The following is a 26562-nucleotide window of genomic DNA, read 5'->3' as shown; positions in this document are numbered from 1 at the left end:
ACTCTCTTAAAGAGAGTTACAGGTTACCTGTATAAAAGACACCTGTCCACAGAAGCTTCCAATCTCTCCACCATGGCCAAGACCAAAGAGCTGTCCAAGGATGTCAGGGACAAGATCGTAGACATATACAAGGCTGGAATGGGCTACAAGACCATCAGCAAGCAGCTTGGTGAGAGGGCGAGAACAGTTGTTGCAATTATTTGCAAATGGTGGAAACGCAAAATAACTGTCAATCTCCTTCAGTCTGGGGCTGCATGCAAGATCTCACCTCGTGGAGTTTCAATGATCATAACTGTGAGAAATCAACCCAGAACTACACAGGAGAATCTGGTCAATGATCTCAAGGCAGCTGGGACCATAGTCATCAATAAAACAATTGGTAACACACTACGCTGTGAAGGACTAAAATCCTTCACCGCCTGCGACGTCCCCCTGCTCAAGAAAGCACATGTGCAGACCCATCTGAAGTTTGCTAATGAATAGGTGAATGATTCAGGGGAGAACTGGGTGAAAGTGTTGTGGTCAGATGAGGCCAAAATAAAGCTCTTTGACATCCAACTCAACTCACTGTGTTTGGAGGAGGAATGCTGCTTATGACCCCCAAGAATACCAACTCCACCATCAAACATGGAGGTGGAAACATTATGCTTTGGGGGGCGTTTCTCTGCTAAGGGGAGAGGGCTACATCTAAGAGACGATAGACGGGGCCATATACCATCAAATCTTGGGTGAGACCCTCCTTCCCTCTGCCAGGGGATTAAAAATGGGAGGGGACCCCCCGCCACACACCTAAGTTAAAAAAAACAAAAACGAAAAAACAAAAACCACATACCAGACCCTTATCTGAGCTTGCAGCCCACCAAGTCAGGATAAGGAGGGGATGAGCGATCAACCCCCCCACTCCTGAACCATACAAGGCAACATGCCCTCAACATTGGGGGGGGGGGCGCTTTGGGGCTCCACGCCTCTCCCCACAGCCCCTTGCCCCCCATGTTGCTGGGGACAAGGGCCTCTTACCGTTCTCGACAACCCTTGCCCAGTGGTTGTCGGGGTCTGCGGGCTTATCGCAATCTGGAAGCCCCCCCTTTAACAAGGGAACCCCCCAGATTCCAGCCTCCCCCTATATGAATGATTATCAGGTACATTGTACACCTACCCATGCAACATGCAAAAAAGTGGTGGTGTTAAAAATACATCAGACAGTTTGTGACTTTTTTTTTTTTTTTATTAAAAATATCTTCCCCCCACTTCTTCCTCCGGTCTTCATCCATCTTCTCCTGCATCTTCATCCTTTGGGCTTCTCCTTCTCCCATCTTCCTCTGCCACCCCTCCTCCAATGCGGTGTCCCACTGATCTGTCTGTGTGTCGATGTCAAGCATGTCTTTAGACAACGCTGGGGCTTAGCCAGATGCCACCACCCAGAGGACCCACCCCTTATGACATCACCACCCAGGTAATGATGGGTTTGTGACCTCACAAGGGGGCAGGGCCCCCAGATGGCATCATCTGATGGCCACCCACCCACTGTTATCAAAGACATGCTTGACATTAGCGTGGTTGTAGAATCGGAGGAGGGTCGTCGAGGAATTACACTAACGGACAAAGAAGAAATAAGAGCGTAAGGAGAAGCCCAGAGGAGGAAGAAGATATTTTTAATAAAAGACTTGTCAAAAACGGTCTATTGCATTTTTTCCACACTACACTACTTTTTCTTGGTGAACAGGTAGGGGTACAATGTACCCGATAATCACATAGGAGGGAGCCCCCCCACCCACAGACCCACCCAACCAACCACCAGGTAAGGGTTGTCAGGAAGAGTGCCCCGCCCCAAAGCGCTTGCCCTTCCTTTCCTGACCTGCCAGGCAGCATGCTCAGATAAGGATCTAGTATTTTTTTATTTATTTTTTACATTAAAAAAAAAAAATCCAAAGTTGGCATTGGGGTCCCCTCCAAATTCATACTAGACCCAAGGGCCGGGTATGGACTTTTTTTTTGCCAGAAATTTTTCTTCTTTTTACATTAAGCAGGGAAGCCCACTGAAGACTCATCAGTTAAGGACACAGCGGTCAGCTTCCCAGCCCCCTCCTTAGCAACCAGCAAATTCACATCAAAAATGCAGCATTTGCATTTTTTTGATGTGAGCCCATTACATGCAAAAAGCTGCATTTTGCAGGGAAAAAGTCCCCGACCCTTTCCAAAAAAAAATGCAAAGGCACAAAAATGCATTGATGTGAACATGTTGCATATGAACCAATTTAAAAAAAAAAAAATTCCCTGCATTTCTGCAAAATGCATCAAAGAACACATTAGTGTAAATAGAGCCTAAAGCGGAACTTCACTCTTTCAATCAACATTGACTATTTTAACCACTTGCCAACCAGCCACAGTACATATATGTAATTTTGCCTGTTCCAGTTTGAGGGTGCAGCACAGCCCCACACCCAGGAAAAAGTTGTCGAAAAGCTGCGGGATTATGGTTGGCTGTTGAGGAACCTATCAAAAAAAATAAATAAGGATGTATATTTAGTGTTTTATTTTCAAAATGATCTTGCTATTTGAAATTTCTTTAGTTACGTTATGGTTTATCATTAGTAATATTAACCTCTTCATGCTGGGCGAACACATAAGCAGCCTCTCTGTGTGTGGACTTTCACGCAGAGCTGGCGCATTTATGCAGCCCTGTGTAAAACACTTACTGTGCTGAGTGCTCCCCACACAGTAGCCGATGATTACCGGAAATCTCCCAATGCATACAGGAGCTAATCATGTGACCACTGTGACATCCACATGACTCGAATGCCCACCTCCTGGCGTTTAGAACACCGAAAGAGCCAAAAGGCCAGCGGGATGGGGGGTTAATATTTAATTCATTTTGATTATCACGATTATTCATTTCAATGATAAACTTTTTTTTGTCTTTTTTAGCAATTATGTTTATAAGTGTTTTTTTAAACAAATAAATCCATTTTTTGTTTTTTAAATAAAAGTATAATGCATCAGCTACATACAGTGCTGTGTTCCAGCAGTGGTATGGTGGACTTGCTGGCAGAACAAGATCATGTCAGGCTGAGTGATTCTCAGTAATTCACAGGAAGTCTTGTATTTATCAATGAATACAAGGCTTCCTCTGATTGGATGAGATGAAGATCATGACATCGTCCACCTTAGAGCAGAGGAAAATGTGTATTTTTTTTTCTTCTTTTTTTATAAACCAACCTTTTACCTATTAAAAAAAAAAAAACAATAAAAACACACACACACGTCATACCTACCTCCTTGCCCCCAGGGAGAGCAGCTCTCCCTGGGGGCACTCATGCAGGTACGCTCCAGAGTCCTGCTGTTAGAGCCATTGACAGACAGCAGGTCTCAGCCCCGTGTCACTGGATTTGATGGATAGTGTGTCTGCACGGCTATCAATCTATCCAATCAGGACTCAAGACACCGGCTGAAGCTGGTGTGCTCGTCCCCATCGCTGGACAGACCTGGCTCGGGCAAGTAAAAGGAGGACACTGGGGGGCTGCTGCATCAAAGGAGGTTTTTTACCTTAATGCATAGAGTGCATTAAAGTGAATAACCCTGGGGGTTTATAACCCTTTAAGTCTTCCTATGAATGGCCAAGAAGCACTCAGTCCCACTTGATTTTGTTCTGTCCCCATACCGCTGTCAGAACAGACCTGTACACTGTTTGTAAATGACGCCATATATAGTGTATACAGTTAATCGCTGACAGGAGTTTTTAGCCTTATAAAAAAAATAAAAAAAAAATAAAAAAAAAACACAACATGGAAGTTTGTTTTTCCTCCATTAACAAACAGATGCAGTATTTGAAACACAATCATAAGTAACACAGATTTACCAAGTTACAGATTTATTGTGACTTCAGAGCAGAGACACGAGACCTTCCAGTAGAGAAAAGCTGTTTAATGTGGACAGTGTGCGGTTGGGGCTGCATGCGGTGCAGACAAGACAGGACCCTGCCACGTGAGGGGAGGAAAGCAGGAGCTGCAGGACACTGGAATTGGGCTTGGCAGGCTCTGTAGCACACAGACAGGCAGCTCTGGAATGGTTCACAGTGCCAGTCCTCTAGCCCTACGCAGGCGGCATTAAAATAACGGAAAGAACCCCCACCATCCTTGACAGCGTTGGGACGAGGCCGGCTCCACAGAGTGACTGTCCAGCCGCAGCTTAAACCGTTTCATGAAAACATCCAGTGAAAATTTGCTCAGTAACTTCAGCCAGCCAGAAGGAAGGACACGACTCGTGGTAAAAGAAGGCAGTTTGTGGAAGAGTGGAAGGAGGGGAGAGGGTCAAGCTGTGTCCACGCTGTGATCCGCACTCTGCCCACAACACAGGGTAATCATTGCGGGCAGACCGCTCCCGACACCTGGAAGGAAACAGAAGGCACAAAGCCGAGGAGGAGACAGTCAGCCTGTGATGGAAGAGTCCGGGGGGTTAGTGTGTGTGTGTGTGTGTGTGTGTGTGTGTGTGTGTGTGTGTGTGTGTGTGTGTGTGTGTGTGTGTAACAAATTATGAGGAGTTAGATAAGTGAAGGGTGCCAGGTACAAGAGGAAGTCTTGGAATACCTATAGTAAATATAGAAGGGATCAAAAGAAAACAAAACATGGAGATATCATGCAACACTAGACAGCAGTGAAAAAACTATGGTGGATGCGTTATCAGGTAAAAAACAAAAAAGGGGGGGGGGGGGGTGTGAAGCATTACAAAAGGAGAAAAATGATTGCAGAGCTCAGCCAAATGAAAGAAAGGGCACACAACATGGAGGCAGAGTTACCAAGATAGAAAGAGAAGCAAAAATTAAACTGGCAGGTAGAGCTAGCAGAAACAAAGCAAAAAAGTCACATCATGCAGTGATAGAAGAAAAGGGGAAACAATGATAGAACTGTTGCCAGGAAGAAAGAGCTCAGGGTGTAGAATTCCAATAAAGGAGGAGGATAGCGATAGAGGAGAATTAGAATTGGGGAGTGCTTCTGAATGGAAAAATCGGACAAGAAAATTAAAAAGAATAGGAAAAATCATTTCTTAAGGTGCAGAGGCACTGATGAGATATAATCATTTTTCTCACGCAGGGATGGCAAGCACAAACTGAACAATTAGGCAAAGAGGCGATGGATGAATTGATATGGATGAGACGTCATGCAGTTAAGAGGAGATCAAGGAAAGGCAATGAAGCAGGAACTCGAAGCAGCAAACAAAGGACGGCGTATCCAGAGACCACAAGGAATGAACATGCAGACCAATCATTGGAGGAGATGTCTTTGCATGCCTTACGTACCCACAATCTTGTCCAGAGCTTCCCTCACTCTATTCGCAGCAGCTCCACTTCAAAAATTAGCGTGGCGTTAGGAGGAATGATGCCTGGATGTCCTGTGGCGCCATACGCAAAGTCTGGGCTACAGATGAGACGCGCCCTTTGCCCAACACTCATCTATAAAATGGAAAACAAAAAAAACAAAAAAAAAACATGGAGACTAGCCAATGCAGGCAGCGCCCTGATCAAAGACCTGTTTTCCACCCACCTTACCAGCACAGTATACCATATCCTACTCTCAATATACTCCTAACAGGAAATGTAATTACCAGCATTCCTTGCATTATGGGAGAAAAGTCCCAAAAGCTCTAATCTCACTTTAGGCATTTTAAAAAGCAACACATGATGATATTTAGTGAATAAACCTACAGATATCACAAGAATCAAAGCAATTTACAAACAGTAACTTGTGCTGTGTGGCAATTGCTTTGAGGAGTTGAAAAACAAATCAAATAGTATTAAAACCCTTTATAAAATAAAAAACATTTACTATTTTGATTTTGAATGCACTCCACTTCTATTTTTTTTTTTAAATGCCCCCACCCCTTGGTTAATATCCCTGGTGCAGCAGTTCTGTCCAAATTCCAGTCGGGAAGCATGGACAAAATCTCTCCCTGAAGCCCTTGTTGGCTACAGCAGACTGCACATTTAATGGAGAAAAAAAAAAAAAGTGTTCCCCATGTACAAAAATTAATAGACACACGTATCTACATAAAAGGCAATAAATCACTTTAAAAGTATGTAAACTTCTTAACCATTACCTTCTGTGCTGCCTCTGGCAGTATAGGAAAAATTGTTTCCGTCTGTCAGTCTTTATATCTCCTATGCCAGGGATATGCAATTAGTGGACCTCCAGCTGTTGCAAAACTCCAAGTCCCATCATGCCTCTGCCTCTGGGTGTCATGTTTGTGGATGTCAGTCTTGCTAGGCCTCATGGGACTTGTAGTTTTGCAACAGCTGGAGGTCATTAATTGCATATCCCTGTCCTATGCCGTTAACTGGTTGGTAGATTTTTTATTTTTTTTTATTATTATGCTGCCACCTTGTGACCACTGTTAGCATTTGTTTGCAATTATCTGTTTTCCTTCCCTTTATTGTGATGTAATTTCCTCTTCCTCCTGTGTGAGTTTCTTTATCCCCCTTCCTACAAGTCACACATGGAGGCTAGAATATTCCCTTTGACCTTCTTAAAGTGGTTGCAAACTCTTACAACCAACTTTGACCTACAGGTAAGCCTAGATTAAGGCTTACCTGTAGGTCCAAGAAATATCTCCTAAACCTACACGGTTTAGGAGATATTTGCCGAAAGACAGGCACCACTGTCTACGGCACATGCACCGTAGACAGTGGCGCGCAGGCGCACTCGCGCTTCGCTGAATGACAGCGGCAGAGAAGCGAGACCCACCAAGAAGATGGATGCGCCGGACTACAGGGGACAGCGGCGACTTCGCTGGCTCCTGTGTCAGGTAAGTGACACATAATGGGCTACTATACAATGCATAGTAGTCCATTATGCTTTACCTTTGCAGGGAATGAAAGAGGAAGTAAACGCATCAGGGTTTACTTCCTCTTTAAAGAGATGTTCCGTCTTTCCCTTTAAAATTTACATTAGGACACTTACCTGTCCTGGAGTCCAGCGATGCAAGCAACACCGCAGCTGTTGCTTACATCAGCCGTCAGGTGCTGCCACCACCACGGGGGCCCCTGCAATGTAGCCTTTCGGCTTCATGGCCGGGTCTCTACTGCACATAGCGAGTTGCTTTCTCCAACTGGTCTGGGGGGGAATTGGATAAGCGGAAGTTCCACTTTTGGGTGGAACTCCGCTTTAACACTTCCATATTAAGTCTACTGCATCTTATTGTATTGCCTCAGCATTCCACAAAAAAGAAAAAAAAAAAAAAAAAAAAGATATTAATGGACACCAAATGTTTGGTGAGCTCAGCTATCCAAAGACGACTGTCTGCGGTGATTGTCCATGCTTCATTCAGGCCAGGTATATAGGTCTGGAATGTATAGCTACTATTAGAACAATTGGAGTCAGAATTAGCTATATATTTTTTTTTTTATGGTAATGTCTGATAAGTGCGAAAAAATACCTGTAGTCGCTGCTAGAAATCTAGAGCAGTCTACAGTGTTATCCCAAGCTGTATTAGTCCTCCCCAATTCTCGCTATGCACTACACAACACACATTACCTATGGCATGGAAAAGATAAAAGCCAGTATAACCCCAAAAGACTTTGTCCTAGAGAAAGAACATTGCTCTCAAACAGGACAGGGAGTGAGCGTTGTAGCTCTACGACAGGAAGTGTGCTACTGGCAGGATCACCAAGTGAAAATGAATGATAAAAAAATAAAAAAATAAAAAAAAATAACACATGAAAAGAAAAATGAATGCAGCCACCACACCCAAGAACTAAAAAGGTGCAATATATAAAAGTTTAAGGCTATTTTTACCTTTTAAAATAAATAAATGCATGCAATTTCGCAGGTAAAAAAAAAAAAAAAATTTAACACTGCAGCCCGGAAAGCATTGCACCAGCAATCCAAGCACTGTGAATGCAATGTCAGACTCCTGCGGACACTCAGCACAGATGTCTGCCCGTGCCTCTGTACAAGCAGACAGTTAAGTGCAAGAAGAGTCAAACTACGAGGGAAATCATCAGCACTCTTGCAGTTCACTGAAAACTAGAAGCCAAGCGTGGAAGACAGGATTAGTAGTTCATTCATTAATCTCTGAATCAATAACGCAGCTGTGTTGACAGAACCCCACGGGCTTAGAGGTAAAGGTCAGCTGCTGCATAGCAACATATTATACCCTAAAGAAGGGTGTAACATGTTACAAAAAGGTGAAATTATCCTTTAATAGGTTTAGTTATGACAAAGTTAAAAAAGAAACGCCACTTTTTCTATAGTGGTCTCAAAAGTGGTGTGCTTTGGAGGATCTACGAGGACTAAAACCAGCTGCCAAACCAATCTGTGCAACTTTCCTTCCTTAAAGCGATTATAAAGTTAAAAAAAAAAAAGAAGCGGCCCATGTTATACTTACCTGTTCTGTGCAGTGGATTTGTGCAGGGCAGCCTGGCTCCTCCTCTTCTTGGGTCCCCTTCCTGTCGAGTGCCCCCACAGCAAGCAGCTTGCTATAGGGGCACCTAAGCCGAGCTGCGTCTATCCATTCAGACATGGAGCTGCAGTTCTGCCCCATCCGGACTTTCTCCTGATTGGCAGGAGCCAATGGCGCCGCTGCTGTGTCTCAGCCAATCAGGAGGGAGAGTCCCGGACGGCCGAGGGACTCGTGGATATCGCTGGTTAGAGATAGGGCTTCTGTGTGCAGCAGAATGCATTTATAAAAGCCTTCTGCCTTTACAACCTCTTTAAAGTCACTATATTCAAATGCATTCATATTTTACTACGTCAGTCCCAGGGAAAAGGATAATTGCAGTACCTGAATTCCAGCCCTTACCGTTTATGGTGACTGTGCTATCAAAAAAAAATAAAAATTCTGGAGAACGCAGCCTATCAGTTTACCAGGAATACCTGTGGAGAACACGGCAATTAAATGGTAAAAGGAATGTGCTGAAAACAGCATTTACCTGTGCAACACCTTCCTCCCAGCCACGGATCACCTCCTTCCTTCCAATGATGAAGCAGAAAGGCTTATTTCTGTCTCGGGAAGAGTCAAACTTCTTGCCATTCTCCAAATAACCTATAGATGAATGGTAAAGCATGAAAGTTATAAACCACACACCAGAGGTTATACTGAAAATAAAGGAAGAAATGGTATCACCTTGAGGAGCAAGAACAAACTGCAGCCCATTACTAACAAAAAGGTCCTATTCAATGACTAGAGAAGACCCAAAAATGTGCACCCAATTCAACCATTTCCTGCAAAATTACATAGCGGTACGTCTTTTTAAGAGCAGATGGTCAGCGCGCTCTGCCAGCTGGCCAGAGACCCAAAAAAAGCCGCAATAGCCTTTGATTGGGTCTCTGATGTAATAACCCAGAAGCAACGTCACTTCCGGATTACACGGCAGCCAAAAGGAGCCGATTAAAAAAAAAAAAAAAAAAAAAAAAAAAATACTTGAATACTTAGAAGTGCAGAGGAGGGGTTTGGGGTCTTTAGACCCCAGATTCCCCCCCCCCATAAAGTGTACCGATCCCTGCCTATTACCGTCACAAGGGACGTTTACATTCCTTAAGACAGCAATAAAAGTGATCAGAAAAAGTTCTCTTCTTTAAAAGGGACAGTGTAAAACATCCCCGTCCTCGCACATCAAAGAAAACACATACGCAGGCCCGTAAATGTAAACAGTGTCCAAATCACACATGTGAGGTATTGTCACGATCGTTAGAGCGAGAGCAATAATTCTAGCAAAAAGACGTGAAACCTTTAACTCAAAACTGGCAAAAAAAATAAAAAAGTAAAGTGTCGCCAAAGGAGATTTTTTTTTTTTTTTAAGTACCGTAGTTTGTTGCCCTACCATGAGTGCAATTTTAAAAGCGCAACATGTTAGCTATCCATTTACTCAGTGTAACATCTTTCACAATATACAAAAAAAATTGGACTAAAAATTTCGTTTTCAATTCAGTAAAGTTTATTTTATCCAAAAAACTTGTGTTTGAAAGAGCGCCGCGTAAATACCATGTGGCATAAAAAAAGTTGCAATGATCGCCATTTTATTCTCTAGGGCAGTGATGGCGAACCTTGGCACCCCAGATGTTTTGGAACTACATTTCCCATGATGCTCCACTACACTGCAGAGTGCATGAGCATCATGGGAAATGTAGTTCCAAAACATCTGGGGTGCCAAGGTTCGCCATCACTGCTCTAGGGTCTCTGCAAAAAATTATATAGAATGTTTGAAGGTTCCAATTAAATTTCTAGCAAAAAATACCGATTTGAACTTGGAACTTGATCTGGTATCAGCCTCTTGAAGCCCCTGCACTGCGGAACCAACACTGTTAGAGGAAGCATTAGCAACACAAGGCCCATGCTGCCGAGAGTGGGAAGGAGGGGCGGGGGTGAGTAAAGTGTCAGAGCTCATCAGTCCCCTTCTCCAACCATCTCCAACCACTATCTGGTAAGCCCCGATTCACACACAGGCAGCATGACTTGCAGCGCGACTCTGTAAGGCGACCTGCACACGACTTGCAAAATCATTTCTGGAACCTTTTTCTAAGTCAGAGTTGTTCCTATTAGAACGGTTCCATAGTACAGAACGTGACTTGTCAGGTGGCTAAGTCGTCTGACAAGTCACCCCTGTGTGAACCGGGCTAAGCGTTCCACAATTAAAGCAGAGAGGAAATAAAAATATAAGGACTGCTGCCCTGCTACACAAGGCTGTGCTATCTGACAGAACTCGAAGCCTCAGGGCTTTATGAACCGAGGGCCTGTTCACTGTCATTCTAGTGCTTTGCATCAACATGCATTATTTTCCACATCAAGGAAGCCTATTCAAATAAATTATTGTTGCACCAGGTGGGAGGAGCTAGAGATCTCATCCTATATACAGTGAAGTTCTCAGTGACTTACCACCCCCGATATATATTTGAAGTGGAACACCAGGCAGAGGCATTTGTTAAAATTCCAGCGTATAAAACACTGATGAGGTGTGCCAAATCAGCATTGCATCTGCCCTTTAAACCTGTAGTAAACCCCCGCTTTGCTATATTTACCTACAGGTAAGCCTATAATGCTTACCTGTAGGTAAAATGAATATCTCCTAAATGTGCACAGTTTAGGGCAGGGATGGAGAACCTTGGCACCCCAAATGTTTTGGAACTACATTTCACATGATGCTCATGCACTCTGCAGTGTAGATTAGCATAATGGGAAATATAGTTCCAAAACATCTGGGGTGCCAAGGTTCGCCATCACTGACTTCAGCGGTGCATGCACTCTGAAGGTCTGGCATACTGTGCCAGAGCTTCTTGCTGGAACCAAGACCTCCCACACGCATGCGTGGGAGTGACGTAGTCGCTCCAGCCACTCGCATCGCAGCGCCGGAGCCTGCAAAACCGGAAGGAAGGACGGGAGAAGATGTCAGACGTCTCAGCGGTGACCGGGAGCCACTGAGAGGGCTTAGTTCTAAGTTAAGAATTTCATAATATGCAAGTATGTGATGCATACTAGCACATTATGCCTGTGTCTTGCAGATTTTTCTTTTTTTTTTTCTTTTTAAGGTTTACAGTCGCTTTCAAATCTATACTCATTCATGCCAGACAGTACACCTCTAGCTATAAGAAATTGACATACACTCGTGCCATTTATCACCTCCCCTCAGCCATTCACAGAACAGAATTTGTTGTGAACGTCCAAAGGGAGAGAAGGAGCGGGTAGACAACACTAGCGCTCTCATGTATGGGAATCACTATGCTCCAAAACTACAGCAAGAGCTGAAAGTATAGATTCTGAAAAGCAGAGCTGATTCTGACAGGGCATACACAGAGGTAACCTTTTATATGACAGAAATCCCTTTCAAAGTGAAGCTGCAATTTTAGGTGGACTGACCCTATAACCAATGGTTTCTTTCTCCCCTAAATACAAAAGCTCAATGCAAATATCTAAGTGTTGTTTACTCCATTTATTGTTCGCAAGGAGTTTGCATATGGCTGGCCATAAAAGGATTCATTCTTTCCGATCAGCCAAAAGGTTGAGATATATATAGATATAGCTAGAGAGAGAGACCTGGCAGCAGGACTCCTCCGCTGTCAGAATACATTGATCAGAGGCTGCAAAGAGCTGATTGACAACAGTTTTCCAATGTTTCTGTTCAACAGAAGTTGATGGTTGGATCAACTTCTGTTGAGCATGAACATAGATCAAAATTTGCCTGGGCCCTGCTGAACCTGCCCAATTTTTAATACATCTAGCACCAGCTTAATTCCAGGCGCCTGTGCATCTTCATGCACCACTCACACAACAATGCCAAAATACACACATTTGCAAAACGTTACCCATGGTGGCAGGAGTTAAACTGTATTGAGGAAACCAGGTCCAAAAAGCACACAAGGTGTTTAACTATCAAGACTGATGGTTAAGCACCAGTCTGCTTCAAGCAGTAGTAAAGCCGGTGTCCTATCATATATGGTCCCCCATCGATTCCGAAAATAGCCAAGGATGAACAGCGCCTGCACCGTCAGTCCAGGTTCTATCCCCACCATCCAAGTGGACATAGAGTAGGAATATAAAAAAAGAGCCGAGCGCAGCAATGCCGAGTGGCCCTCTAATTTTTACAACCCTATGTCCGCTTGGATGGTGGGGCTACCACCTCCACTCACAGCGCAGGCGCCATTCATCTTCGGAAATTTTCTGAAGCTTCTTCTGCCCCGTACTGCGCATGCGCAGTACGGGGCGGACACTATATGATGGCAGGACACTATCCGCCAGAACACCGGCTTTGTAATTTCTACCTACAGGTAAGCCTATGATAAGGCTTACCTGTAGATAAAAAGTGAATACCTCCTAAAATGTCCAATCTTTAGGAGATAGTCACCCTGGATGCAGCCAGTGATGTCACCGGCACATGTGCTCTGAAGGTCTGGCACACCGTGCCAGACATTCAAAGCTTTGTGCAGGAACTGAGGGCTGGCATTGTGGATCCAGAGCCTGTAAACCTGGAAGAAAGACCAGAGGAAACAGGTCAACCCTCTCAGCGCACCGCTGAAGGGCTTCATTCTAAGGTAAGCATTTCACAATGCATACTAGTACATTATGCCATTGTGTTACGGGTGTTTGTTTTAAAACTCTGCCACGGTTTACTATCGCTTTCATGACGCAGTGTCTTAAAGTGGTACAATTTGTAAAACAAAAATATGATGTAGGTTTCAGAAAGGCAGTCAATGTACAAAAGAAACCCAATAAGTATAAGATAAGATAAGCAGTCAGAGAATCTGGAAAGTAAAACAGTCAAAGCAAATCTCTGGTGACAGAAGCAAGACAGGAAATCAGCCAGACTCCAGGAAGATCGAGGCAGCTGGACTTCCTGTACCGGAAAAGGGAACAAAAACAAATGTGTACTAATTCAATCAACCGCCATGAGTGTGTTCCACTGCAGCCTTATGCTGAGATGGTTCTACACCTTCATTTTAGTCCAGCTGTGTTTGATTATAGCGATTGAACTTGATTAGGAAATCCACAGACCTGTCTATACAAGACCCCCTTTCACACTGGGGCATTTTTCAGGCACTTTAGCGTTAAAAAAAAGCACCTGTAAGAAGCCCCATCTGCAATCCCAATGTGAAAGCCCAAGTGCTTTCACAGTGAGATCCCTTTCACACTGGGGCATTTTTCAGGCACTTTAGCTTAAAAAAAAAAGGGCCTGAAAGAAGCCGCGACTGCAATCCCAATGTGGAAGCCTGAGTGCTTTCACACTGAGGCGCTGCGCTGGCAGGGAGTCAACGTCCTGCAAACAGCTTCTTTGCAGCACTTTTGGAGCGGTGAATACACCGCTCACAAAGCGCCCCTTCCCATTGAAATCAATGAGAAACGTCTGCAAAATGCTTTTGGCAGCAGTGCTTTGTGGGCGCTTTTAACCCTTTATTTGGCCATTAGCAGGGGTTAAAAGCGCCACACTAGCGCTCGAAAAAGGCAGGTGAAGCGCCGCTAGTTTAATCGGTGCTTTACAAGCTTTTTTTTTTGGGCGCTGGCAGTGTGAAAGGGCTCTTAAAGCACTTGGGCTTTCACATTGGGATTGCAGATGAGGCTTCTTTCAAGCGCTTTAACGCTAAAGCGCCTTAAAAACACCCCAGTGTGAAAGGGGTCTTAGACCTTACAGCTCACAGTACATGTCAGCAAATGAGAATCATGAGGTCAAAGAAACTGCCTGAAGAGCTCAGAGACAGAATTGTGGCAAGGCACAGATCTGGCCAAGGTCACAAAAAAAAAAATTCTGCTGCAGTTAAGGTTCCTAAGAGCACAGTGGCCTCCATAATCCTTAAAAGGAAGACGCCTGGTACGAACAGAACCCCTCCTAGAGCTGGCCGTCCGGCCAAACTGAGCTATCGAGGGGAGAAGAGCCTTGGTGAGAGAGGTGAAGAAGAACCCAAAGATCACTGTTGCCGAGCTCCAGAGATGCAGTCGGGAGAAAGTCAACCATCACTGCAGCCCTCCACCAGTCGGGGCTTTATGGCAGAGTGGCCCGACGGAAGCCATGAAACACAGGAAAGGCCGCATGGAGTTTGCTAAAAAAAAAAAATACCTGAACACCAGTGTGTGTGTGTGTGTGTGTGTGTGTGTGTGTGTGTGTGTTAGATATAAAAATATGCCATATCTATCCCCTATTTTGTAGACGCTATAACTCTTGCTCTAATATACGCTTTTTGGGATTTCTTTCTTTTTTTTTTTTTAAACCAAAAGTATTGGCCTAAATTGATGAATAAATATTACTTTATTTTAATATGCTATATTTTATAGCCTAAAGTAAAAAAAAAAAAAACCTTCTGGGGCTGAAGTGGTTAAAGTGACAAGAATTCAGAGCAGCGTAACTTACCATCATAATGTACATAGACTTTCTGCCCTTTCTTTGGGAATGTCCGCCCTGAGAAAGAGAAGACAACATAATGAGGGATGGTGCAACCTTCAAAACTAAAGCTACCCATACACAGGAGGGAAATATACCATCAGATTATACAGATTTATTAGCCCATTATCTACAAACGCTATGCAGCTCTTTTTTTTATCTATTTTTTATTAACTCATACCTGCTCTGTGTAGTGGTTTCGCACAGAGCAGCCCCGATCCTCCTCTCGGATCCCTCACCAGCGCTCCTGGTTCCACCCTCCTGCCAAGTGCCCCCATAGCAAAACAGCTTGCTGTGGGTGCACCCAAGCAGGCACCTGTCCCTGGGCCGCTGCACTGCATGTCCATCCAGCAACGGAGCCCAAGCGTGGCCCCACACACTCTCTCCTAATTGGCCATGATGGACAGTAGAGTGAGCTTGTGGAGCTGTCTCAGCCAATGAGAGAGTCCCCGAAGACTAACCTAGACCAGTGATGGTGAACCTTGGCACCCCAGATGTTTTGGAACTCCATTTCCCATGATGCTCATGCACTCGGCAGTGTAGTGGAGCATCATGGGAAATGTAGTTCCAAAACATCTGGGGTGCCAAGGTTCGCCAACACCGACCTAGACCTTCATGCAGACTGCTGGATTGCAATGGGGCAATGAAATGAAATAGGACAGGAGACATTTCAAATGTGCTTTATGTACAGGATCTCCAGAGCTGTTATGGTAGCCCACCATGCATTGATGTGCTACAACGCCCATCCTTCGGACGTGGTGTGCTGGGGGTGCCATTAAAAATGAATGAAACGGCACTGCAACACCACAAGTTATGTGCTGCACTGCCACGCGACAACAATGCAATCATGTTGATCGATTGTTAAACTCCCCCGCCCGGCAAAAAAAAAAAAAATCTTTCAATGGGGACACTAAATTTGGGATTTCCTCCCATTGGAGAGATTTTCTCTCAGTTCCTGTTTCAGCCATGAGACAGAAAATGAAGGGAAACCAGAACTGGAAATCTTTAAGTGGGGACACCAGATCTGGAATGCCTTCATCTGGAGGAATGTCTCCTCACTTCCTGTTTCACCTATGAGACCGAACCTGATTAGTCCCGATTAATTATTACAGGGAGTGAAAGAAATGCCCCAAAATTTGGGTTGTCGCCAAAACAGAAAATCTTTCCAGTGGAAACACCAGACCTGGGATTTCATCCCATTGGAGGGATTTCCTTGTTTCCCCGTTTTGACTAGGAGACAGGAAATGAAGGGAAACCAGAACAGGCATTCTTCCAACGGGGGACACCAGATCTGGGATTCTCACTTTTGGAGGGATTTCCTCTCACTTCCTGTTTAAGCTATGAGACTGGACCAGAACAGGAACTCTTTCAATGGGGAGACCAGATCTGGGATTCTCTCACTCCCAGTTTTGGCTAGGAGACAGGAAGTGAATCTAGGTAAAGAAATCTTCCAATAGGCAGACTAGATCTGGGATTCCCTCCCAATACCTGTTTCGGCTAGAGACCGGAAATGAAGGGAAACAAGAGCAGGAATTCTTCCAATTGGCACATTATATCTGGGATTCCCTGTCACTCACAGTTTTGGCTATAAAAGTGAACCCAGAACAAAAATCTTTCAATGGGGACACCAGATTTGAGATTTCCTTTCAGTACCTGTTTCAGCCATTAGACAGAATATGAAGGGAAACCAGAACGGGAAATCTTCCAATGGGGACACCGGACCTGGGATTCTCACTCACTCCCAGTTCTGGCTAGGAGACAGGTAAAGGAATCTTCCACTGGGGACACCAGATCTGGGATTCTCTTACTTCCTGCTTTAGCTATGGGGCAGGAAAAGAAGGGTAACCAGAACAGGAAATCTTCCAAATGGGGGTATCTAATCTGGCAATGTCTCTCACTCCCAGTTTTAGCTAGGAGACAAGTGAACCCAGGTAAAGAAATCTTCTAATGGGGACTCTAGATCTGGGATCCCCTCAGATTAGAGGGCTTTCCTCTTGTTTCCCGTTTTGGCTAGGAGACAAGAAATGAAGGGAAACCAGAACAGGAATTTCATCCAATGGGGGACACCAGATCTGGGATTCTCACTTTTGGAGGGATTTCCTCTCACTACTTGTGAAAGCTACGAGACTAGACCAGAACAGGAAGTCTTCCGATGGAAGACCTCAGACCTGGGATTCTTACTTCCTGCTTTGGCTATGAAACAGGAAATGAAGAGGTAACCAGAAGAGGAAATCTTCCAATGTGGGACACCAGATCTGGGATGCTCTCTCACTCCCAGTTTTGGCTAGGAGACAGGAAGTGGATCCAGGTAAAGAAATCTTCCAATGGGAACACTAGAGCTGGGATTCCTTCCCATTGGAGGGATTTCCTCTCGTTTCCCGTTTTGGCTAGGAGACAGGAAATGAAGCGAAACCAGAACAGGAATTCTTCCAAATCTTTCAATGGGGACACCAAATCTTGTATTCTCACTTTTGGAGGGAGAACAGGAATTCTTCCAATGAGGACACCAGATCTGGGATTCTCTCTCACTCCCAGTTTTGGCTAGGAGACAGGAAGTGAACCCAGGTAAAAAAAAAAATCTACCAATGGGGACACCAGATCTTGGATTTCTACCCATTGGGAGGGGTTTCCTGTTTTGGCTAGGAGACAGAAAGTGAACCCAGAACAGGAAATCTTTCAACAGGGACACCAGATCTTGGGTTCTCACTTTTGGAGGGATTTCCTCTCACTTCCTGTGAAAGCTACGAGACTGGACCAGAACAGGAAGTCTTCCAATGGGGACCCCAGATCTGGGATTCTCTTACTTTCTGCTTTGGCGATGAGACAGGAAATGAAGGGAAACCAGAACAGGAAATCTTCCAAATGGGGACACCAGATCTGGGATTTCCTCAGGATTGGAGGAGTTTCCCGTTTTGGCTAGGAGACAGGAAGTGAAGGGAAACCAGATCCGGGATTCGCTCTCAGTTTTAGCTATAAGACAGGAAGTGAACCCAGAACGGGAAATCTTTCAATGGGGACACCAGATCTGGGATTCTCACTTTTGGAGGGATTTTGTCTCACTTCCTGTGAAAGATATGAGACTGGACCAGTCCAGAGGGGGGACACCAGATTTGGGATTCTCTCTCACTCTCAGTATTTGGCTAGGAGACAGGAAGAGAACCCAGGTAAAGGAATCTTCCATTGGGGACACCAGATCTGGGACTTCCTCTAATTTCTGTTAATAGACAGAAAATGAAGGGAAACCAGTACAGGAAATCTTCCAATGGGGACACCAGATCTGGGATTCTCTTACGTCCTGCTATGGAACAGGAAGTGAAATCCCCCCCCCCCCCCCATTGGGGACACAGATAAAATATAAAAGTGGATCTAATCCTCCCTCAGGGTCTCTAAATACACAGAGGAGCCCTTTATAATGTGGGGAGATGAGTATTTCCCGGTGGGTGTCCTCTCACCAGCAGTCGGTATGGAGGGAGGACTCCGGGCCAGGGAGAGGCCTGTGAGGGGTTCTGCAGTCACAATATGGCGGCGGCGCCCCCTCTCCTCAGCGCCCTGTCCCTCCACCCCGGTCCGGCCACCCGATGAGGAACCCCCGCCCAGAATCCCCCTCTCACCGTCCCCGTTGCTGATAGACTCCACCGTCACTCCCATCCCGCCGCTCTCCGTTCAGCTGCTTTCTTCACTTGACGAAACAGGCGACAGCCGCGCTGAGGTGAAAACGCCAAAAAAAAAAAAAACCCACGTCTTGACGTCGGTGCCCAGCTCGTGGGGTCACGTGAGGCCGGGTGCGCCTCTCCCATTGGCCATTTCGCAGGGCGGCGACGTCACAACGTCGGGAGGGGGCCTCCTCCCCCCGCAGCGGACGCTTTGTTCGCGGCGCGCCATCTTGTCTGCTGGTGGGGCCCGCGGCGGAGGGTGGGGTGCCCGCAGTAAAGATGGCCGCTCCAGGAAGCAGAAAGAGGGGGAGGTAGTCATGTGATTGATGAAGAAGCTCTTTGTTGTGGTGTTGTACAGGGTGGAGCAGCCAGGAGGGGTGATGTGAGTGCACAGGCCTGCCTGTCCACGCTTGCTGGGCCTTGTGGTTCCACAGCAGCTGGAGAGCCTCCTATTGGTTACGTTTTACATCAATTTTAATTGATATTATTATTACTGCACGAGATTTACATTATGATTTATATATAGATTGTGCAAAGTGTATTTTCATTTTTAGAAATCATAAAAAAAAATAAAAAATCTATGAAAACTGGATACAATCTTAAATGAACCACTTCAGCTCCAGAAGATTTACCCCCCCCCCCCCCCCCCCACGCCATTTTTTTTTGCGTTACTTTAACTGACAATAGCACGGGTGTTGTGAAGCTGTACACAAATAAAATTGTTGACCTTTTTTTACCCCACTAATTGAGCTTTATTTTGGCGGTCTTGGATCACCTCTGCGGTTTTTGATTTTTTGCGCTAAAACAAAAGAACGTCCGGCAATTTAGAAAAACATTTTTTTTTTACTTTCTGCTATAAAACATCCCCAAAAAAATGTAAAAAATCTAATTTCTTCATCAATTTAGGCCAAGATGTATTCTGCTAAATATTTTTGTTAAAAAAAAAAAAAAAAAAAAATCCCAATAATGCCCTGTACACGCGGTCGGAAATTCCGACTGAAAAGGTCCGATCGGATTATGTTGTCGGAAAATCCGATCGTGTGTGTGGGCTCTATCGGACTTTTTCCGTCCGAAATTCCAGCAGGATCTCAAACTTTCCATCCAAAAAATCTGATCGCACTTTTTCCGATCTTTTGAAGAGAATTCCGATCGGACAAAGTGCCACGCATGCTCAGATTAAATTACGAGACCAAAGCTATTGGCTACTAGCCTGAACGTAGTACCGTCGTAATGAACGGATGTCATCACGTTCCGAACGATTGGCTTTTCCGACAACTTTGTCCGACCGTGTGTATGCAACACCAGTTTTGGACAAAATCCGTCGGGAGAAAATCAGATGAATTTTGTGGTTGAAAACCAACGGGTTTTGTGGTCGGAATGTCTGACTGTGTGTACAAGGCATAAGCGTATAGTGATTGGTTTATATCATCTACAAACTATGGGACAGATTTATTTATTTATTTTACTAGTAATGACTGTGATCAGCGACTTATAGCGGCGCTGCAATATTGGAAGGGGGGATTCAAACACTGAGACCCCTTTCACACTGGGGCTTTTTTCAGGCATTTTTCAGGCGCTTTAGCATTAAAAAAAAAAAAGCGCCTGTAAAGCGCTTGAAAGAAGCCGCAACTGCAATGCCAATGTAAAAGCCCGAGTGCTTTCACACTGAGGCGCTGCGCTGGCAGGGAGTAAAAAAAAAAAGTCCTGCAAGCAGCTTCTTTGCAGTGCTTTTGGCGTGGTGAATACACCTCTCCTAAAGCGCCTGCAAAACGTCTGAAAAGCGCTTTTGGCAGCTGCGCTTTGTGGGTGCTTTTAACCCTTTATTTGGCCACTAGTAGGAGTTAGAAAAACACTGGTAAAGTGCTGCTAGTTTAAGCGGTGCTTTACGAGCGTTTTTCAGGCGCTGAAATTGTGAAAGGGCTCTTAAAGCACTCAGGCTTTCACATTGGGATTGCAGATGAGGCTTCTTTCAAGCGCTTTACAGGCGCTTTTTTTTTTAACGCTAAAGCGCCTGAAAAATGCCCCAGTGTGAAAGGGGTCTTACACTTAATACTTTTTTGGTGACCAGTGACACTAATACAGTGATCAGTGTTAACAAAAAAAAAATATATATATATATATATATATATATATATATATATATATATATATATATATATATATATATATATATATATATATATATATATATATATATCCACTGTCACTGTACTAATGACACTGGCTGGGAAGGGCTTAAAGCGGTAGTAAACCCGCTATTTTTTTTTTTTTAACACCTGCAAAGCAAAAGGCATAATGAGCTAGTATGCACCGCATACTAGCTCATTATGAAATACTTACCTTAGAACGAGGCCCCGACATCTGGCCCGATCCACACCGAGGGAGCTGACATGCTCCCTCTGCGTTTCTTCCGGGTATCGCGGCTCCGGCGCTGAGAGTGGCCGGAGCCGCGATATCGTCACTCTCGCGCATGCGCGCGGGAGATTTCATTCCGGCCGGTCGGCCACTGCCGGATTTTCAGGCCGAGAATCCCCTTGTGCGCATGCGCCGCTGCAGTCAGCGGCGCATACCGAGGGGTATATCTCCTAAACCGTACAGGTTTAGGAGATATTTTTTTTACCTACAGGTAAGCTTTATTATAGGCTTTCCTGTAGGTAAAAGTTAAAAAAATTAGTATACAACCACTTTAAAGCATCACCATACGGCGGACCAGACATATATTGCTACATAGTATCCGACGGGGCGGTAGATGCCAAGGACTCAGTTTCTCAATGGGAGTAGAGAGCCGCATCGGCTGTAAGTAACTTATCTCTGTATACACAATACAAAGATTCCTGGCTACCCCAGTCCAGGGTTCCATTCCGAGGATTATCAAGCCCCAGTCTGATGACATGCAGTGCTAACACTAGGCAAACTAGGAACTGCCTAGGGCAGTGATGGCGAACCTTGGCACCCCAGATGTTTTGGAACTACATTTCCCATGATGCTCAACAACACTGCAGAGTGCAAGAGCATCATGGGAAATGTAGTTCCAAAACATCTGGGGTGCCAAGGTTTGCCATCACTGGCCTAGGGTATCAAAATTCCTTGCACCAGTCCCGAAGACACGTCTAGTTTTGGATCACACTTCTCTCTCCCACACTGAAGACCAAAAAGCGGGACTGTTTCTGCATTACATGCTGTATTGTGGGTGCTTTTTTTTTTTTTTTTCTACTGAGCTATCATTCTTGCAACACAGCAGACACTTACCCCAGAATATTCGTTTATTTCAATGCGGTTGTCCACTTAAGGACCAAGCTTCGTTTTCAGATTTTGGTGTTTACAAGTTACATTTTTTTTTTTTTTTTTTTTACTAGAAAATTACTTAGAACCCCCAAACATTATATATTGTTTTTTTTCTACTAGAGGATAAAATGGCGGTCGTTGCAATACTTTTTTTCACACTGTATTTGCGCAGTGGTCTTACAATCGCACTTTTTTCTAAAAAAAAAAAAAAAATATTCACAACAGTAAAAATAGCCCATATTTTTTTTTTTATATCGTGAAAGATAATGTTACACCGAGTAAATGGATACCAAACATGTCACGCTTCGAAAATTGCGCCCGCTCGTGGAATGGCGTCAAACTTTTACCCTTAAAAATCTCCATAGACGACATTTAAAAAAAATTCTACAGGTTGCATGTTTTGAGTTACAGAGGAGTTCTACCGATCGTGGCAATACCTGACATGTGTGGTTTGACCACCGTTTTCATATGCGGGTGCTACTCACGTTTGCGTTCGCTTCTGCGCGGGAGTTCATCGGGACGGGGCGCTTTAAAAATAAATAAATTTTTTTCTTATTTATTTTACTTGATTTTATTTTTTCACTGTTTAAAAAAATGGGTCACTTTTATTCCTATTACAAGGAATGTAAACACATCACTTGTAATAGAAAAAAAAGCATGAAAGGACCTCTTAAATATGAGATCTGGGGTCATAAAGGCCTCAGATCTGGACTTTTATGCAATAATAAAAAAAAAAAAGTCATGTGAAAAAATGACATTGAAAAAAAAATGTGCCTTTAAGAGGTATGGGCGGAAGTGCCGTTTTGACGTCGCTTCCGCCCTGCTATGGTATGGAGACGGGTGGGCACCGTCCGATCACTATGGTAAGCAGCGGAGGTCACGGGAGAGCAGTGGTGGGGTGACATCTCTCCCACCGCCGATAACGGTGATCTTGCAGTGTATCCGCCACAGAGACCACCATTATTGTAAACATGGCCGGCTCCTGAAGAGATGGGCACCTCGGCTGTGGCAGCAGCAGCTGCTGCAGTTACTGAGATATCCATCCTCAAAGTGCCGACGTATATGTACAGGAGTCGGTCGGCAAGTGGTTAGGATGAGAGTGTGAAGGTTGAATAAACGTGGAAGCTGCCCCGGGCCTTGACAACCTTGTCAAATTTTAAATGAATGTGGTGGAGGTGCATTTTTTTTTTTGTTGCATTTAAATTCGTTTTTTTTTTCTAAAAATATATATATATATTTTTCTAACACCGGCTGTCTCTTTTTGAAGATTCCTCTCGGACTTTATATTTTTCCTATACAAAATTATATATATATATATATATATATATATATATGCTTTGAAGGAACACAGGATCAACGCCTTCTCTACGGACAGAACTTGTTTACACAGGCAGGCTGGCATTCTTGTCAGTGCGGGTGCCGGCGGAGATCAGGCCCACAGGACCGGCGGATCAGCTCCTGCTGTGTAAAATCATAGCGGGAGCGAGCCACCAGCATTCGCACCCAAAACTTGGAAGTGCAGAATCACCTATATATAAAAATGTGTCTGCACTGCGCAGCCGCCATGCAACAGTAAATCTGCTATGAGGCGGTCAGCTAGTGGTTAAAGCGGAAGTCCCGCAAATTTTTTTAAAGTAAGCAGCTACAAATACTGCAGCTGCTGACTTTTAAAATAAGGACACTCATCTGTCCCAGGGCACCAGGGATGTCGGCACCCGAGGCCAAACCGTCCCACGGTCCTCGGGATGTGCCGCCATTTTCGGTAAGGAAATCGGGAAATTAAGCCTTGCGGCTTCACTTCCCAGTTCCCTACTGCGCATGCGCGAGTCCCGCAGCACAATCTGGATGGTCCCTGCTGTCTCTGGGACCCGTGTGTGTCCCAGCAGACAGCGCGGGAGGATGGTTAGAGACGCAGACTCCCGTGGGAGTCCATGCTCGGAAGTGGGTGCAAATACCTGTTTTAGACACCCCTCTCCCCCCTGAAAGGTGCCAAATGTGACACCGGGGGGGCTCCGAAAAGCGGAGGTTCAATTTTTGTGTGAACCTCCACTTTAATTACTTACCGACTGTGCAATGGCTGAATTATGGCTACAGCAGGGCTGACCAGCTCCAGCCCCAGCGGGCAGCGCACCCTGTGATCGATGCGTCCTCCGGGGCTAAGAGCCAATCAGCTGCTCTTTACCACATGATCGGCTGTGTCCAATCACAGCTGACCACAGATGTAAACACAAGCCCATTGTCAGCATTTCCTGTCCTCACGGCTTGTGTTTTTTTTATTTTTTTATACACTGATTGCTGTTACAATGATGATCACTGCAACGCCAATGTTTTGATTTGTCATAAATAGGTTACACTCATAAAAGCTGTGCTTAATAGTGTTTATTTTGGCAGAAAATTTTGATTTCGTTTTAGTCTTATGCCCTGTACGCATGGTCGGAAATTCAGACGGAAAAGGTCCAATCGGATTAGATTGTCGGAAAATCCAATTGTGTGTGGGCTCTATCGGACTTTTTCCGTCAGAAATTCCAATGGAAAAAAAAAAAATTGAGAGCAGGACCTCCAATTAATGGACAAAAAAATCCGATCTGACTTTTTCCGATCGTTTGTAGAGAATTCCGATCGGACAAAGTGCCACGCATGCCCAGATCAAATTGCGAGACTTAAAGCTATTGGCTACTAGCCTCAACATAGTCCCGTCTTAACGAACGAACGTACGTCATCACGTTCCAAATGATTGGATTTTCCGACAAGTTTATGCAACACAAGTGCCGGACAAAATCCAACGGATTTTGTGGTCGGAATGTCCGACCATGTGCATAGGGCATTAGGCCTAAAATGGCACTACCCCAGAGGAGCCACCGCCATTGTGGGAGGTGAATGTTTCAGCGCACCTGCCTTCAACTAATGCAGTTCTTATAAGCATTCAGACATTAAATGAGAGAGATATAGATATAGATTATATATAAAAAAATTTTTTTTTTGACCGATATGCTGAAGCAGGAAATATTTTTGCAGCACACAGCCAACATCCTGCCCTAAATACAACACGTTGTCACATTTAAGCCCCATTCACACCAGTGCATTGAGGTAATGCACACCTTACTGCGGCCAAGCATCAAAGCACAGAGCAGCGTGTTTATTGTTAAAAAATAAATAAAAAGACACCACTCAGACTCCGAAGCTGCAAATAGCAATACACATGCATTGTCATGTACAGGAGCAAACATCTGTGCATTTTATGTGCGGTGTGGTCTTGCGTGCATTGTGGTGTCCATTGTGATTTGGATGCTTGATGCAAGGCGCCAAGCCACATCAGTAACTGAAAAAATAAAAGTACAGAAAATCACGTATGATCATTTCTTGCAGTATTTTTCCATTCCATACATTTTTTATTCATTTGTAATATGCTTTAGCAAATTTGACTTGCCTAGCACAACCCTCTCCCCCTTTGACGGCATAGCGCTCTACCCTTCGGGGGGTATTGAATTGCCATTTCAACAACGTTTGTGCATTATACCCTTTATGCAGTTGCTGGGGGGGATATTATAGGGTGTCATTTATAGTCAAAGTTTAGCCCTAATTAGATTTTAACCCAACTTTCACTTGAAAGCTTAACTCCAAAAAAAAAAAACACCCCCTCTGGATGATCTATGTATATTGCAAGGATTATGCAATTATTAGATTACATTATGACAATCTTTGTTTCAGATTTCTACTTTATGAAGAAATCCCTCTGTGCCCATGTAGGAGTGAATGAATTTAATGGGAGTGATTTCACAACTATCAATTAGCTGCTGCACCTACAGGGTTCGAATGAGGAAATCTGCTGGGCCTGCATCCCTTTAGACGTGTTCCTATTGAAAATATCTCACCAAAAAAAAAAAAAAAATTTTTTTTGTTGCAAGGGATACCTGAAACCTGACTTGTATCTGAGGCAGACTTCTGGGAAAATTGGTGAGCCAATCACACAAGCAGAAAACAATGTTTCTGGGGAGTGGTCAGTACATACCCCGTGTACAGAACAACTCCATGTAGCCATATTTCATTTATAGAAAATTACAGCAGCTGCAGATTGAAAAAGGAATGGTAAATTTTTAATAACATTCAATTACAATATGACTTGTATCGCAATTGTACACGCTATATTAATTTTTTTTTGCCATTTTTTCCCCCCACGAAAGTGGAGTTAACCTTTAAATGACAGCTCCGAGTCTGTTGGGGCTGCTGTCACCACATTCATGATGGCTACAACCATTAGCTGTCTAGCTGATTTTAGAAGCTCACATAAGGGAGGCCTTTACAGATAAACAATATGCATAAAATACAATAAATGCATGTATAGTTTTATGGTAAGATTAAGTCCAACATGAGAGAGAGAATACGTCGGTGACCTGGTGCTTAGGTAGTATAATGCCTCGTACACACGATCGGATTGTTGGCCAAGAAAACCGTGGAATTTTGTCCCAAGGCCGTTGGCCCAAACTTGTCTTGCATACACACGGCCACACAAATGTCGACCAACAATTACGGACATAGAGGTACTATGTGGTTTTTAAGCTCTTTAGCGCCACCCTTTGGGCTCCTTCTGCCAATTTTGGGTTAGTACAAGTTTGGTGAGTGTTGATTCTTGCGTTTCATTTTGTTTCTGAACAGCCATTTGTCAACTAGCCATGTTGTGGAATCGGAGGAGATAATGTGTTATTGGCCTTGGAGTTATGGCTTTGACATTTTTTTGGTTGAATAATAAATGATTTACTTTTGTATATTTTCTAT

General features: G+C 44.3%; 1 protein-coding gene across 1 annotated transcript; it reads right to left on the bottom strand.

Moving 5' to 3' along the window:
- Nucleotides 1–3851: 3851 nt before the first annotated feature.
- Nucleotides 3852–18619, bottom strand: FKBP1A (FKBP prolyl isomerase 1A). Its single transcript, XM_077460431.1, has 5 exons — nt 18463–18619; nt 14822–14869; nt 8921–9033; nt 5294–5446; nt 3852–4384 (listed from the first exon to the last, which is right to left on the bottom strand). Exons 1-4 carry the CDS (start codon nt 18497–18499, stop codon nt 5318–5320), a joined length of 327 nt encoding a protein of 108 aa, XP_077316557.1. The 5' UTR covers nt 18500–18619; the 3' UTR covers nt 3852–4384; nt 5294–5317.
- Nucleotides 18620–26562: the final 7943 nt, after the last annotated feature.

This window comes from Lithobates pipiens, unplaced genomic scaffold (genome assembly GCF_037356315.1).
Source record: "Lithobates pipiens isolate NorthernLeopardFrog02 unplaced genomic scaffold, aLitPip1_a1.2 Scaffold_28, whole genome shotgun sequence".
Taxonomy (NCBI): Eukaryota; Metazoa; Chordata; class Amphibia; order Anura; family Ranidae; genus Lithobates; species Lithobates pipiens.
The sequence above is the reverse complement of the archived record's forward strand: the minus strand, read 5'-3'. Positions and strand labels throughout refer to the sequence as shown.